This window comes from Aotus nancymaae, unplaced genomic scaffold (genome assembly GCF_030222135.1).
Source record: "Aotus nancymaae isolate 86718 unplaced genomic scaffold, 86718_ANA_hifiasm-v0.15.2.pri h1tg000040l, whole genome shotgun sequence".
In the NCBI taxonomy this organism is placed as follows: domain Eukaryota; kingdom Metazoa; phylum Chordata; class Mammalia; order Primates; family Aotidae; genus Aotus; species Aotus nancymaae.
In genome coordinates this window covers 16,062,940-16,080,724 of record NW_026988454.1, presented here as the reverse complement: position 1 = coordinate 16,080,724, position 17,785 = coordinate 16,062,940, and the positions used below count along the sequence as shown (strand labels likewise).

Sequence of the window (17,785 nt, the reverse complement as noted above, 5' to 3'; positions counted from 1 at the left end):
GACAAAACAAAACAAAACAAAACAAAAAAAAAAGAAGTTGGAAGTGGGTAAGGAGAGGAGTGTAGGGGGCAGATTCCTAAGGACTCCGGCTTTTACTCTGAGTGAGTCGAAAATCCAGTTAAAGGTTTGGAAGAAAGGAATGACCTGATCTGACATTTTATTGTGAACATTTTCAAACCTTTACAGAAGTGGAAGAGCATAATGATCCTTCATGTACACATCACCCAGCTTCAACTATGATGTTTCATTTGTAAATATTTTTGTATGCACTTCCAAAGGATGAGGACTATTTTTAAAAGCCCAACTATAATACCATTATATTTTTAAAGTTAACACTATGTCTTTAAATATCAAGAGTTTGTATTGATTCACACTTCGAAGGTCAAGCTGATGAGATTTCCCAATGGGGTGGATGTGACATGAGAGAGGAATCAAGTATTGCATGATGATTAAAAGCCTTTGCTGCATAGTCCATTTATTGAAAGACTACTATGTATGCACTTCAAAGCAGGTTTTAAAGTTTAGCATCAAGCGTCTGGCTTCATGAGTTTTAACTTCTTTTCAGAAATGTTATACAATGTCATCATCTCTCCAGATAGAGAAAATGCTGTTATTCTTATTTTCAAATGAGAAAAATGACACAAAATTATTTATATTATTATGTAACTTTGTCCCAAGTCCCTTAGATAGTGGTTTAGAAAATCCTAGTAAACCAGAAGTGACTCATCCAGACTTGAAATTTCTTTTGCTCTACTGTCGCCTACGGGAACTTTGCACAGGTAACTGGGCACATATCAAGACTGATTTACTGACCTCTCAAGGTATTTTTAATTATTTCATGGGATATCATTTAATGAGTTCCACATAATTCATTTGAATTGAATTCAACTTAAATAAATACACCTGATGTATTGGCTACCTCCTATTTATTAGATGCTACTCACAGGGATTTTAGTCTAACAGGTATAAAACCTGTGTAACCGTAGGTTTCAGTGCAGAGTGATGTGGGCTGAGAAGATAGACATGCAAAGAAGAGAAGTAGCAGAGTGAAGTTGAGTCAACGTGATGAAGATTTCTCTAGACTTGAAAGGGCTAGAAAGGGTTATTCTTGGCAGGAAAACACATGAGCCAAGGCATAAGGATAAGCACAGGCATGGCAGATTTGGGAATGTCATGTAATTGGCTGCTGGACTGCAAAGTACATGGAAGGTGGGTGAAGGAATAGAAGATGAATCTGGAGGAAGAGGTTAAAGTGTTCCAGAGAGCAATCTGTATGTGTTACCCTAAGTCAAAGAGGTTGTAATAGCATGTCCAAACTCCAAAACTCCAAACAAGTCATAGAATCGCTGCCTTGATAGGGTATATCACACACATCAACCCAATCTTCTCCCACCATGACATCAATATAACTGCAGCTCTATACATTTCCCAGCATAAGTTCTCGGGGTCTCCAGATGACACTGTCTGCAAACTGCACTGCAGAAGGCTCTGCTATGTCTTCTTAAAAGTAAACAAAACTGTTTTCCTTTGTTACATGAGCAGCAAAAGGATAGGGTGCTCTTTGACTTCACTTACTGTAGGGTGGATAGGAAAATCAAGGAAGAGTAACCCAGAAGATTTAGTTTTAACTTTCACATCGAAGAGGTGCCTTAGCACCTACTCAGAGATGTCACAACTTCTGGTCTGTGATTATGTTTAGGAATTTGGCCTTGCCACTGTTGAAGCTGTTCTGTGGAAAAAAGAACCTCTCTTCGTTTTATGCCATATCCAACTTGTCTTTTATTCCAGAATCACTCATTTGCTGCAGGACTCTTTCTAACCATGTGTGCTAAGTTGGGCAATACCACAACAGATGAATTATGTTTACTTTGTCTTTGATATCTCAGCTCTTTTTTCTTCTATTCAAGTTCTCACTTCCATCATTATTGAGAGAGTTCATTGAACTAAGAATATGTCAGATATATGGAAGTGTTTTCCCCCTTTTCTTTGTTTCTCTGTTCCTTCCTTTACTTTAGTTTCTTGTCTCTGTCTGTTTTCTCACGCCTCATTTTAGAGAAGTGATTTTTTTTTTTTTGGTGGGAAAATCATTTCAGCATTAGAAACACAATGGCTATCACTGACAGCTTCTTCTGATGACATGGCCATTTGTCATCATTACTCGGTCATGGGAGTGCTGAGAAGACTTAAATGCAGTGCTACCACCTCTTCCCAACTCATCTTTTATCCATTTCATTTCTCTAAATAAAGAGTTTGGAAAATGGGCTGTGCCGTCTTGGATGCGGTGCAGAAATTCTAGCTGGCTACAGATGTTATTGTTGGTTGGAGGCAAGGGATAGAATCATGGTCACACAGTTGTCGAGCCAGATGGGAAATTTAGGAAGCACAGCTGTAATTTCTCATTTTACAGATGAAGAAACTGAGGTCCAGAGAGTTTTGATGACTTGTTTAAGGCATGCAATTGTTATTGGCAGCTTTCTGTTTAGAACTTTAGAGTATGACTCAGTCTAGAACTTTTCATCACAAGAGCCTGCTCCTTTTACTTTTTCCTGAAATTTATCTCATTGGCGGCAATGTGATCCCTAATGACACACAGATTCCCAAATAATTTTTGTAGTGAAAATTTCCATTTGCAATTCTGGACATGTGTGTGTGGAATTTTATGTGATGACATATTGGTCCTATCTTTTAGATAGGATCTTAAATGAAATGATTTATAGATCACATTCAAAAGCAGTCCAGAGGCCAGTGTATAAGCAGGTGTGTTTTCCTGTTTGGAGTTCTATACTTCTGTGTTAGTCAGTGGGTCTAGGACTCTCGCCTGTAGCACATTTCCAAAGGGCCTAAGTCTTCTGCCTTGAGCTGTTTGCTTTCCAACGCAGTGGCTGACTGCCTTCTCTTCCTTCTGGTCACCTTCCTCTTAGGCTCCCCGCTTCTCTACTCCTCGATTTGTATCTGTCCTTTGTCCTAGTACTTTCCCTGGATGGTTTCAACTAGATGCTCTCTCAATGCTGTTGAATAAAGGAATGAATTTCTTAGTAAATCTGCAGGTAAATCAACTTAGTGTCTCCTAATATAGTGCCATGCTTTCTGTGGAAATTAGCCCAGAAGTGAGGCTTTTTAAAAAAGAAGACGTGGTGTCAAACTGCAGCTCTCTCTCTCTCTCTTTGTCTCTCTCTCTCTCTCTCTCTCTCTCTAGACTTACCTTTTTTCTAGCATCCATATATCTTCTTTCTCATATCTTTGGGCTCCTAGACCTTACTATTCATTAGCACTTGGAGCAGATTGGTGAGAAAGGAGAGGTGATGAAGCTCAGCTGGGTCATTTGGTTACACATTAGTAACTGACAAAAGATAAAAAGATATAGACTAAATGGGTTTTTAGGGAACTTTTGCCAGGCTATTCTTGTTTCCCATTAGCGTAAAAAATCAACACTTGCCTGTATTTTGGGGTGAAGACATTTTTCTTAAGTGAGTGGGAAAGCCTCTTGACATTTTACAGAGAGCCTTAAATTTTGAATGGTGAATGCTAATGTTCTTTGTGCATGAAGAATTTCAGAACCTGTATATATGAGCATTAATGATGCATCATTTTCTATTTGTGAGTTAAACTAGGTATTATCTGTAATCATACTTTTAGGAAATATTCAGGCCTTCATCAAGCCATTCTCTTGTATGACTGTCAGCCCCATTAACTCTGTTTTCATGGAACTCAACAGAGTTCTCAACCTTTGCATTAGAAATTGAATTAGCATTTTCCCTCAAAATGTCCTTATAATAAATAATTGCAGACAATTTCTCTCTCTCTCTTTTTTTTAAATATATATTTTATTGCATTTTAGGTTTTGGGATACATGTGAAGAACATGCAAGATTGTTGCATAGGTACATACATGGCAATGTGGTTTGCTGCCTTCCTCCCCATCACCTATATCTGGCATTTCTCCCCATGTTATCCCTCCCCAACTCCCCACCCTACACTGTCTCTCCCCTAGTTCCCCCAACAGACCCCAGTGTGTGATGCTCCCCTCCCTGTGTCCATGTGTTCTCATTGTTCAACACCAGCCTATGAGTGAGAACATGCGGTGTTTGATTTTCTGTTCTTGTGTCAGTTTGCTGAGGATGATGGTTTCCAGGTTCATCCATGTCCCTACAAAGGACACAAACTCATCATTTTTTTATGGCTAAATAGTATTCCACGGTGTATATGTGCCACATTTTCCCTGTCCAGTCTATCATCAATGGGCATTTGGGTTGGTTCTCTCTCTTTCACCCAGGCTGGAGTGTAGTGGCACAGTCACAGCTCACTGCAGCCTCGACCTCCTGGGCTCAAGCGATCTTCTCACCTCAACCTCCTGAGTAGCTAGAATTATGGGTGCACACCAGACCTGACTAATTTTTAAATTGTTTGTAGAGTTGGAATCTCACTATGTTGCCCAGGCTGGTCTTAACTCTTGGGCTCAAGCATTCCTCCCAACTCAGTCTCCCAAAGCACTGAGGTTACGGGTGTGAGCTCCCACACCCAGCTAATTGCAGGTGATTTCTAATGGGATTTAGTATTTCTGGGTTTAAGGATGAGATCAGAGGTAATGACTTTGTTTCCAGGTGTGAAATACTTTGCCTTTGGTTTGTGAGCACTTTGGGTAGGCTCCCGAGGATCCTGCTCTCTTCCGGTTGCCTGTGCTGTGGGGTCAGACTTCCTGGGTCTTTGACTCCCTGTTTTCTGATTGTACAACTTTGGTGAGTGGCCTAATCCCTCTGTGCCTTGGTTACCTTGGTTACTATTTCTAAAACAACTGGTGTTGTAATAGTACTGCTTAGAGTACTTTCAAGGGTTAAATGAATTAATCCATGTAAGACACTTAAAATAGTGCCTGCCACAACCATCAATTTAGTGTGAAAATCTGCTCACCTGCTTGGCCAGCCCCTTTTACTTTATTAGACCAAAGGTCAGGCCGGGTTTTCCAGAATTCTAAGTTGTGGTCAATCTTTGTGCAGAAGCTGAAATAGCAGCCATAACCTTCTCCCTAGATAATTTCGTGGAGCTTCTCTGAACTGCATATATCGCCAGTTATTTTTTGGAAGAAATTTTCTTCTGTACTTTTTAGGGATGAGCCTTACCTGCCTTGGCTTATTAACTAAAAGACACAATGATTACAAATAAAATTAAATAAATATTGTATTACTAAATGGATAATATGAGATAAGAGACAGATATATTAAGTTTTCAGATAAACAGTATAAAGGAGCTAGAGTAATTTGTAAAAAGTTGGGAGGACCTATTTTGTCATGCAGGAAACAGTTTTTAACCTGTCTACCCCAGAACACAGCTACCACATGGTTTAGGGCATTGCTCAAACCTGCCGCAGTACTCATTTACCTTGAGCTTTTCTAAAAAGGAGAATCAGGATTTTCCTCCCCAGACTCCATCATTTTAGGTAGAGTCCTTCTTGTCAATTCTTTTTAAGAACATACATTTACTTTTATGGAAAATAAATAGATACAAAAATAAATAAATACAAAATTGCATAGCGATTAGAAATACCCAGGAGGTATGTTCTGGTCACAGACACAAACCGCCTCCAGCTTCTGTCCATCCATACTGACATTTAAAGCAGAGAGAGGCAAACAAGAGACCACATTCAGATGGACTCAGGTGTTGGCACACATATAAGCATGACTAACTGGCTTCTCGTTACCTGAATACATTCTTCTGTCAGAGCAACAGTCTCAGCTATGCTTCTTGCAAAATTGTTCTTAATTCTCTATTGATTAATTTATTCATTAGGTATTTACTGGGTATTTTCTGTCTGAAAAGTGCGATTCCAGGTGCTTTATGTTTCTCCATGTGGGGGTGTTACATAAATACTTATAATACAGTATCCATACTCTTGAAAAGCTTAGTTGGGAAGGCAAGGCATTCAGTGTGGAACACAGAATTTTAGTCATTCCACAACCATCTGTTGAATGGCTGCTATTGTTAGTATCGTGGTGGAAACTGAGACGCAAAGATGACTACAATAGGATCTCTTTTTCTGGAGATGCACAGTGGCCATATAGTTATATGATGATGAGAAGGACGCCAGAATAGTTCTATACATGATGCTCTAGGGCATATGCGAATTCTTTTGAGAAACAATTAACTTTCTTTTTGGCTGCTACCTGAGAAGGGGTAATTTTCACTCAGGAGGTTTTTGCCTTTTGACCAACATAGAAGGGAGTGTGGGTGAAGGCAAGAGATGTATTAACTTGCTCAGCGTAGGGTGACACATAAAATTAACCATCACAGAGAAGGGTAGGGCTGGGGAGGCAGACAGTGGCCAGGTCACAGTGGGCTGATGCTAAGGAGAGTGCATTTATCCTGTAGGCCAGTGGTTCTTACTCTGAAGTCTTTTGGGTGGGGCATTCATGGACTTCAAGAGAACTGTGAATGTCCTAATATTATAAGTGAAATCTATGAGTCTGTAACTAAAGCTAAAGCTACTTTTCTGGGGCCCACCATCTAAAGAAGATTCTGAAACCTTAGGGTAGCCATGGAGGAGACATGAAGAGCTGTGAGTAGGGGTCCATTTTGCATGGTAGAACCCTGCCTGCCTCTTGCTGCAGTGTGGGAGGACAGGTTTTCAATGTGGGGGTGTGGCAGGCATGGAGTTGGGAGGATTGGCAGAGGACTCACTGTGCCTATACACTCACTCAGATAGCTAATATTTATTAATCATACAACTTTATATCAGACACTAAGAATAAGCTGGGAGACCATGGAAAGTGAGGTCACCACAATCCCTGCCACAGTGGAGGTTATGGTATAATATAGGTAAGGCAGAGACGAGCACTGCGATGGGTTTGCCCATTGCATCAATCGTTTATTTATGCACTTGCTAATTCAACAATTATTTCTATGCCAAGCTCTCCTCAAGGTGCTGGAGGAAATGAAGCTTACATTTCACTGGGGAAGACAGACAATAAGGAAACACATTAAAATCTGGCTTGGCTTGACATTGGGGAGCGGTGTGTGCCATAAAGAAAACAAACCAGTGTATGAGGATGGAAAGTAATAGACTCGTTTAAAACTGCATGAGAAAGCCAGGCAGGGAGAAGGCACTGAGAAAGGGAGGTCCTGGATATGTTTGTGGAGTAGCTGTGGTAGCACCTGGAACCTAGGGAGCAAGGGAAGGAGTGTGGGGAGACAAGGGTGAAGGTGCAGATGAGGGTGAAGGTTATGCTGGGCCTTCCAAGCTACGGAAGGACTTGAGCTTTATCCCTTATGTGGTGGGAAGCTGCTGAAGGCTTTGAGTTAGGGGAGTGAAAAGATCTCTGCTATAATAGGGAGAGTTCGGGATCTGTAATCTAACCCCAGGAGCCAGCAAAGCTCCCTGGAGGAAATGAAGTTTAAGCTGAGAACAGGAGAATAAATAGGACTTTTTCAGAAGAGAGGAAGGATGCTCTAGGCACAGGGAACAAGATGCTGGAATGCCTCTGGTGGAACATAGGGCAAAAATTAGAGTGCAGGAGTAGGAGCAGGCTTTCTGGGAAAGATATTTATTTTAGTTTTGCATGCATTGAGTTTGAGGTTTCTTTGTTCATGTAGAGGTGCAGAATGAGTATTTAGCACATAGGTCTGAAGTCCAGGGGAGGGGTGTGGGAAGGCAGTTGGATGTGACTGAGATTCCACAAATAGCAAATATCACCTGAGAATGGTGGAGGGGTGAAGGCAGAGCCCTGAGGAACACTGGTGTTTAGGAGCCTGCTGGAGAAAGAAAATGTTGCAAAGGAAATGTAAGTGGAGTGGTTTCCAGATGTAGACGCTAGTGTCTAACTAGATGTCATGAGATATGGGGAAGGTATTATGTGAGCTAAGATGCAAAGTTGAACCCCTGTAAGCTGTAATACTTAGGATACGTTGTATAAATTGTGTGGAACTAGAGCTTGGTTTTCCAGGAGAGATGAAATGTGTGTAGGTGACAGGAAGCAATGAATATGTGGGTGAGTGTAGTGTGAACAATTTCTCAGAGGTAAATTTGATAACATTTTGCTTAGGTAGCTACAAAAAGACCAGTACTAACTGGTGCAAGCAATTCAAGAATTTGGACTTAATTCTACATAATGATGATTTTTTTAAAAAAAACTTGAGTTTCCTGGTTTATCACTCCCAGAATATAGGCAGAAGTTTGAGAGTTTTATGTGTATTTTCTGGAAAAGATAGTTTCAGTGTTTTTGTTATATTCTCAAACAGGTTTATGATTCAACAAAAGACAGTGGTTACAGATACATAAAATGACAAGGTATTCAAAGAAGAATGTTGTACTTTATGACAGTTCTTTGGGCAGTGGCTTGCAGGATGAGTTTGAGGAGTGATTGGAGGCAGGAGAGTAATTCTAGTAATTCAGATGTGGAGTATCACTGATCTCTCAAATGCAAATGAAAAAACAAGGAATTCAAAGAAGGATAGGCGGAGTGTTTTGAAGAAATAATTGATGAAATTTGGTAATGGGTTAGATGTAGGAGGTACATTTAGCAAATATTTATTAAGGACACTATTAGTCTGTTCTCATGCTGCTAATAAAGACATACCCGAGACTGGGTAATTTATAAAGAAAAAGAGATTTAATGGACTCACAGTTCCACAGAGCTGGGGAGGCCTCACAATCACGGTGGAAGGCAAAGGAGGAGCAAAGTCACGTTTTCCATGGTGGCAGGCTAGAGATTGCGTGCAGGGGAACTGCCCTTTATAAAACCATCAGATCTCGTGAAAATTACTCACTATCATGAGAACCTCCCAGAAAAAAACCTGCCACCATGATTCCATTACCTCCCACCAGGTCTCTTCTAGGACACATGGGAATTATGGGAGCTACAATTCAACATGAGATTTAGGTGGGGACACAGCCAAACCATATCAAGGACCTACTGTCTTTTTGTTAAAACTGGGAGCAAATGAGACATGATTCTTGCCTTCTTGGAGTTTACTGTTTACTAGGGCAACATATACTTGTCAATAATCACCCAAATATAGGATTGGAAATTGTGGTAAGTGCCATGAAAAACAAGTATAGGAAATTTTGAATGCACATAGCTTTGGGGACTTGATTTGGTGAGGGAGCCTTATGAAGTTATCACACTAGACCTGAATTAAACCACATTTCTAGGGAGTGGACATCTGTTGGTTCTTTTAATTTGGCTTTACAAAAATATTTCCTTTAAAAACCAAGGCCTCTTAAATTTTTAAAACTGCTTGGCTAATCAGGAGAATAATCCTTTTGGATAGCTGATATCATTATTTATGGTTGGAAAAACAACAGTATTTGATTACACTGAGCTTTAAACTTTTCCTTGATTAATGAAAATTTTATTGGCCAATAGTTTTTATTATGCTCTGTTTTTACTTGGTCCAAGAGAGTCTACTTCTGCACCCAATATGAATACCTTCAGACATCCCTCTTAATTATGTTGAATATGTAATATCAGTACTTGGAAATATTTAGTAGTCAATTGATGTCATGAAAATAGAACTAGATCAAGGCAGTTAAGTTTCCTGTTTCCATAGATGCAGTGATATTGTGTCTTTTTTATATGGTCTCTCATGCTTCTGGGCATCCTTTTCTCTGTTGTTCTTTTGTTCCTTAGTCACGCTGGTTGCTTCATGGTTGCAATGCATTGTCATTGATGCATTCATTTCTCATTCGAGCTTCAGCTCTACTTCTTTCTGGAGAATCTTTACAGGCATCTGCTAGGTTGAAGGACATCTAATGTCTTAATGTGTTGCTTGGTAAACCAGTCAACTTCCTATCTGAGTATTAAGTGAAAGTGCCTATCTGAGTATTAGGGGGTTGGGGAAGGAGAAAATGGGGAATTACTGTTTGATGGGTGTGAAGTGTTTAATGGGTATAGAGTTTCAAAATGAGAAACAGTAAAGGTTTGGTGACAATTAAATGAGAAAAAGATAAGAATGTTACAAAAAAGGAGGTATCTTAGTAATTTTGCTAAAGAAATAGATGAACCTTCACTTATAATAAAGGTTAAGATTTGTGAGGTCTCCCCTTAGGAAGGCAGACCCTGAAACATTTTGAGTCTTTTAAAGAAAGAAAATAAGAGTCTTTTAAATAAATTTTAAAAATATATTTCCACTTTGGGAGGCCGAGGCGGGCGGATCACGAGGTCAAGAGATCGAGACCATCCAGGCTGACATGATGAAACCCCGTCTCTACTATAAATACAAAAAATTTAGCTGGGCGTGGTGGCATGCGCCAGTAGTCCCAGCTACCTGGGAAACTGAGGCAGGAGAATTGCTTGAATCTGGGAGGCGGAGGTTGCAGTGAGCTGAGATTGCGCCACTGCACTCCAGCCTAGCGCCTGGTGACAGATCGAGACTCTGTCTCCAAAAAAAAAAAAATATATATATATATATATATATATATATTTCATATATTTTTTAGAGACAGGGTCTCTGTCTCCAGGCTGGAATGCAGTGGTACAATCATAGCTCACTGCATCCTTGAACACCTGGGCTCAAGAGGTTCTCCTGCCCCAGCCTCCTGTTGTAGCTGGGACTGCAGGCATGTGCCAATGTGCCCTGCAAGAGACATTCATTTTGGTACTATGATAACAAGGAAAAACAAAGGGCCTTTGAGGCTGAGGGAGAAGAAGAAGGATGGACTTAGACATGGTATAGGCACTTTCTACTAAAGAGCTGTGAGGCTAGAAATGCCAGGTCTTTGACAGGTGCAGTGGGCCAAGGCAAGATAGAGAGCAGCAGGAAGAGATGAGGTGGGGACCTGTTCCTAGGCCTGTCTGCTGGGACTAATGTAGCCACAGGTACTCAGAGAAGCCCAGGTTGGTGCCTGACCCACCCTTATAGCCAGGTTTGAGTCCAAACATGGATACCTCCTAGTCTATTCCTTCCTGCTGCCCGTGGTGGGACTGTGTTAGTTTGTATTCTGAGGACACGGCTCTCTGTCTAGAGGAAGTTATGTTATCAGACATAGTCTGATGGATACTCAACATGAATATTATTTCAATGTGCCACAGGGTCTTGCAGCCCAGAGGAAGATCCCAGTTGCCTTTTAGCTTGATCTAGTTCTTCTTTTTCTTTGATAATATTTTGAGAGTCGTTATAGAGTAAGTCTGAGCCAAAATGATAAGTGACAATGCTTATACATGGATTTCTAAGTTGGCTATAAAAGTTGTTTTATAGGTAGTGAATACAACCTGTATGGTTTCCCTGTCTTCTTTAGATGCCTTCTATGTGTATGCCCAAAGTCTGCAGTTGATTTTCAGTAATCTGGTGATCATCTTAGAGATAAAATGTAAGTGAATGGCATTTTGCTAACAGCATACATCTTTGCTATTTCTGAGGAAAATGGGCTCTTGCTATTAAATCTTTTACCAATATTTATAAAAAATTTACATATTCAATTTCTATTGTGAAAACTATAAATTCATTGATTCAGTCTTGATTAATTTATTTGATATCAATATTGTTGAGTCCCTATTCCAGATGAGGCACTATACTCTAAGTGTATGGCATTTTAAAGATGAATAAGACACAAGGAACTTTGTAGATAGTAACGGAAATGAGAATTAATCAATTGAAGGATATAATTATAAGTAGCAGAAGAGAAGTAAAAAATTCTGCTAGAGAGTTCAGAACAGGGATGTTATTTCAAATTTATGGGGATTAGGAGTGGCTGATAAGAGAGGCATTCATGCAAAAGGTGACATAAAAATGCAATATTCCCCTCACACTCATTAGGATGGCTACTATATTAAAAAAAGAAAAGAGTAAGTGTTGGAGAGGAAACAGACAAAATAGAAACCTTGTCCTTTGTTGATGAGAATGCAAAATGGTGCAGCCACTGTAGAAAACACTGGTGATTCCTCAACAAATCAGAATAGAATTTTCATGTGGTCCAGTAATTCTACTTCTGGGTGTATATCTAAAAGAATTAAAAATTTGGGCCTTGAAGAAATATTTGTATACCCATAGTTATAGCAGCATTATTCACAATAGCCAAAAGGTAGTAGCAATCCAGAGGTCTATAGATGGATGAATGGATAAATCATCTGTGTAGTGTATACAGACAATGGAATATTAGTCACACAATGGACCCTCAGGGCATTATCCTAAGTGAAATATGCCAGACACAAAAGGAGAAATACTGTAGGGTTCCACTTAATGAGGTATCTAGAAATATCAAATTCACAGAGAACAAAAGTAGAATGGTGGCTGCTTGGGGGTTGGGGAAGGAGAAAATGGGGAATTACTATTTAATGGGTATGGAGTGTTTAATGGGTGTAGAGTTTCAGTTTTGTGGAATGAAGATGTTCTAAAGATTGGTTGCATAACGATGTGAGCATATCTAACACTACTGAATAGATGAACACTTAAGCATGGTTCTGATAGTAAATGTATATCTTACCACAATTTAAAAAATATAGTATTTTATTATGTAGGGATGGGTGGGTAGATACTTGACACATTGGAACTTCTGGCCATGCATATTCTGTTCACTCACTCATTCCTTCATTCATGCAATAAACTTGTATTGAATGCTTGCTATGTGCTGGGCACTGAGCTAGATACAACAATTAATAAGGCTTATAAAACATTGAATCTGTCAATTTCATACTTGCTAAATATCTACTCCCACCTCCAAAGGCACTAAGCTTCCACAGTTAAATATTCATAGCTGTTTCTTACTGACTTGAATCATGCATAAGACATTAGTAAACAAACAATAAAAAGATTTGAGGTTGATGGGGGTAGGTTCAACAGTATAGTGGTGAGATGGAAAGAGATGGGTAACAGAATACGAACTAGAATTGAAAACTATGAGCCAGTGCTCTCTAAAGAACATTAAAAAATAAAGAATTCCTATTTGAGGCTGCCAACCTCAGAACTGTTATTTAGAATGGAAAAAATTGGCAAAGTCAGACGTATTCAACCCAAGGAGCCAATATTTTATGAATATTATGGCAAATGTAGTTTGAGAACCACTACTACAAAATTGTGAACCACCATAATGAGTAAGGAGGCAGGGAAAGGTTATACAATTTGGGCTAAAAGGAAAGACAGGCTTGTAAAGGGGAGGACCAGTGAAAGTGAGTATGGTCTGGGTATTTGGGTGGGGAATGGAAGCAGGAAGCATGAGCTTCCTTTGCCAAGAGACCCTGGATGTGCTATCATCAGTTGACTTTAGCTCATCTTAGGATTTTGATTCTTTTAAAAATTTCATAGGAACCTTCACTCCATCTGTATTTTCAGTATCTGTCTACCTGTCTTTCTTATACAACTTTGAACACTCTCTCCATTCATTTAAATATATTATGGAGTACCAGCTATACACCAGGTACTGTGCTGGGCTCTTATCCCACCTTTATTTGATTGCACATGCCTGGCAAGTCTTGGGCCGACATGACATCTACTCCTATGCCTGGTCAGGTGAGAGATGCAAACTCATCCTTCTCTACTTTCCTTACCTTCTTCCTTCCAGTCTTCTTCAAGGTGTCTTCATTGAGGCAGTTTCTTTTACCTATGTTTTTAATCCCGGCTGCTCTAGTTTCCTTCTTGGCTTTATTCTTTTATCTTCTTTGTGCTTTCAACGTTCCTTCTCTACTGGCCCACTCCCTTCAGTCTACATGAGGCCTTCTCAAGTCTCTTCATTCTAAACAATTCATTTTCTTGGGTCTTACATTCTTTAGCTGCCACCTTAGCTGCATCTTTTCCTATTCTCCTCCAAGTTCTCAAAGGAATGGCCTTTCCTCATTTTCATCTCCTTACTTTCCATCTGTTGGATTTTGGCTTCTGCCTATGCCTGTCTATGGAAACTCCTTGCTAAGAGTCTGCTTTGTCAGATCTAAATTCACTTAACCAGTCTTTGCTTTATCGAATGTCTCTGCCCCATTTGGCATTATTGATCATTCTCTCCATAAAGCTTTCACTTTCTTAAAGCATTTTACTTCCTTATTTTTTTGGTTTTCCTAGAATTTTCTTACTGTTCATTTTCAGTTTCTTTTCTGTGTTCCTCTGATTATCTCTCTTTCTACATTTCTTTTTAGTTTTTTCCTTAAAGCATTTTACTTCCTTATTTTCTTGGTTTTCCTAGAATTTCCTTACTGTTCATTTTCAGTTCCCTTTCTGTGTTCCTTTGATTGTCTCTCTTTCTACATATTTTTTTCCTGTGTTCCTCTGATTGTCTCTCTGTGTCACACAGTTTGGAGTGCAGTGGCATGATCATAGCCTACTGTAGCCTCGACATCCTGGGCTCAAGTGATCCTTCCACCTTAGCCTTCCAAGTAGCTAGAACTACAGTTCTTAGCTATTTTTTTTTTTTTAAAGCACTTTTATAGAGATGGAGTCTTGCTATATTGTGTAGGCTGGTCTCAAACTCCAGGCCTTAAGCAATACTCCTGCTTTGGCCTCCCAAAGTGCTGGGATTCTGGGCATGAACCACTGTGCTCAGTCTCTATGTGTTCCTAAAGAGGAGTTTTGAATATTGAAGAACAGTATTTTCAAATTACAGATTAAGTTATGAAAACTGATATCCAGAGTTATGTGGCAATGACATAAAAATTTGAATTGTTATTTTTTTGACATGTGTTCTGTGTGGCTTATCAGTTTGCCTGAGTTCCAAATGTCCCAGCCATTTTATGCTTTGTCTCTGTTTCCTAAAGACCCTGCATGTGGTCTAGAGTTGGAGTGAGCATTGGTCCCTAAATGGTTCTGAAATAATTGTGAATTCCTACAAAAACGTTAAGTCTATTAGAGACCAGCTAATTTCATTTTGCCATTTTTCTGGGTAATATATTCTGGTGCAGGTAGTGTGTTTTTAAATCAAGTTTGCAATAAACAATTTCCCCTCAAGGTTGATATAATAGGCAACACCTTTTGCTGCAACAGACGGCAAGAGGTAATGAAAGATTAGCTTACATTATGATTCATTATTTCAAAATGTCAGGATAAAGTGGATCTGCTGCATCTCCCAGAGAGTGCATGTTTTGCTTTTCTAATGTTAATGGATTTACTGTTTTTTTCCCCCCAGGCCAAATTCAGATAATCGACGCCAGGGTGGCAGAGAGAGATTGGCCAGTACCAATGACAAGGGAAGTATGGCTATGGAATCTGCCAAGGAGACTCGCTACTGTGCAGTGTGCAATGACTATGCTTCAGGGTACCATTATGGAGTCTGGTCCTGTGAGGGCTGCAAGGCCTTCTTCAAGAGAAGTATTCAAGGTAATAGTGTGTTGAAAACGACTTCTATTTTTGATCCTATGAGCAGATCCTAAGAGCCAAAGCGACTGAGGAAGGAAGACATAGAGTCAGCCATTTGTCTAAAACATGAATACCTAGTAGGTGCCACTAGTATCTTTGGTGGAAATGTGGAGAAGAGACAGATCTCAGGAGGAGGAGTTGACACGTGCCAGGGCAGCTGAGGCTGAGTAATTCTGCTTCTTTCTTTTGGCAAGACTCAAACAGTCTTGAGCAACTCTACAGAGGAATGCGACTAGCTGGATCGCTAAGGAAAAAAGAAATGTGTATGCCCTGATTGGGGGATGGCAGATGGACATTCATGTTTGGTAGACAACTTTGCCTATATGATCTGCTGTATGCTGTTCATTGTCCATGCATAATTATCTCTCTATTCTGGCCTTGTCCAGGGAAATATTCTGTTTTGTTCTAGTTTAGCTTGTTCTCCTCTTCCTCTCTTCCATCTCTTTCTTGTCTCAGTGGATGACAGGACGTTTGGCTATGAGCTGACTCAGTGGCTGATGTCTTGTAATGGGGATGTATCATCTTTACCAAACAGTTATTAATATCTCCCTGTAGCATTACATTTTCCTGCCTACCTCCATCCTTTTCTTGTCTATAGTTTATGAATTATAGCTAATATACTGCCAGCTATATTTTTATTTCTACCCCAGAAGTGTCTCTATTGTTGTATTATAATAAGATACCCTGGGGAAACACTAATCATTTTTGCTACCTAAAATACCTGTGGTAAATATCCTTTATCTGACAGGAACAGACAGATCTGACAGCAGTTTAGGCTAACTGAACTCATTTTTTATCTCAAGTGTGGGACATTGTTCTCTCTTCTTATTCTTTACCTTTTCAGTTTAAGTGAAGGTTAGTATATAAATACTAAGAATATTTCTGATGGAGTTTTCATGTGATTCCTTCTACAAAAATCCAGATTTAAGTAACTTGTTGAAAACCAGAGTCTGCTAAGTTAATAACCACTGATTGAAGAAATGATTCTCATAGACTTTCTGTGATAGCTCTTTCCTGCCCTGATATGAGATGAAAGCTGGGGGATGGTACATAGTATTTATTTTTCCTTCCATTGCCAGTGAGACTTCTTTTTTTTTAAAAAAAAAACAGCTGTTCATATCTTAATTGAGTAGCATGTGAGGTCAACATGGTCCATTTTAAAAGCATTTTCTTTGACACATTGCTTTTAACATCTTTTACAACTCTACTGTAAGACATGGATTTTTTTGTTGGTATTTTTATAAAATTAATGACATTGTCAATAGTAATCTTTGTGTGTGTGTGTGTGTATAAATTTTAAATGTAGGTTAATATATTTATTATTCATCTGCTAAACATATGTAAATAAATATATATATACACACAGGCTATTTAATTTTATTAGATGATCCTATTTTAATTCAGAAAAATGACATTTATATTTTGATTTAGGTTAGCATAAGCCCTTAGAAGTCTTTTGACAACTCTCTTAATTTGTGGTTTTATTGTTTATTTGATTTTATATAATTGAAAATACCATTGTTTTCACCAAGCATTTAATCTGGCAGTGAAGGAGCATTGACAGAGGTATGGTTAGTAGATAGGTTTAACCACACAATTGGACAGATTGATCTTAGACTATTTCCTCATCAGTACAAATGATTTGGAGTGGTCATTGAAAAGTGTTTCTGTAAAGGGCCAGATAATAATATTTTAGGCTTTCCAGGTAATTCAGTCTCTGTTGCAGCTACTTAACTGAATTGTAGCCTGTAAGGAGATCCTGTAAACACATGGAAGTGATTATAAGCTAATAAAACTTTATTTTAATAAAGTAGAATTTTTTGATAGGTAACGAATTAGCCCTGGCCCGTGGGTCATAATTTACTGTTACCTGATTTAATGTTTATTTATCTGATGTAAATACCATTATTTATGGAAAGGGAAAAGAGGGTTTTTAAACCTAAAGTTTTGATTATTTACATTTTAATGAGAACTTACTCTATACCTGATTAGGTGTTCTGAGAGAAATAAAAAGAAAAAGTGTAAGACATAATCCACAATCCCACAACATTTAGAATTTATTTAGGAATATATTTGGGGAAGTAAATGTACTTGTTCTCATGATACAATCAGAAAGTAAGTCAGTATTGATAAAGTGCTACCTGTATGACAAAGATAAGGAAAACAATAGAGGAACATAAGAAATGAAAATATCAGTTATAAATGTAAAATTATTAAGATCGAAAGTGGAAATGATCTTCCTCCAAGAAGCAATGGCAATATTCTCACAAATTTTTTGCATCATTTTTGTTCAGTGTTTAGGTTACGATTGTCTAAAATCCCATAACATTTAGTATTGTCATTAAGCATTAAGAACAGAAAAAAACAGGAGAAAAATATATTTATAAAAATCAATGAATACAATGTGAGATATTTCATTCCTATGGCATTATCTCAAGTTCAAATGTTTTGAAAAACTTCTGCTTACTCTTTGATAGTTAAAAATATATACATATATCTCTTATCTCCATCTTATATATGCA

General features: G+C 38.7%; 1 protein-coding gene across 4 annotated transcripts in view; it reads left to right on the top strand.

Annotated features, from left to right (window-relative positions):
* Positions 1-17,785, top strand: part of ESR1 (estrogen receptor 1) — a 452,118-nt gene that overhangs the window by 181,276 nt on the left and 253,057 nt on the right. For all 4 annotated transcript variants that reach the window (XM_012452215.3, XM_064360565.1, XM_012452199.3 and 1 more), the window contains one exon: positions 15,034-15,224. In XM_012452215.3, the coding sequence (XP_012307638.1) occupies positions 15,034-15,224 (191 nt within the window). The remainder of the gene's footprint in view (positions 1-15,033; positions 15,225-17,785) is intronic.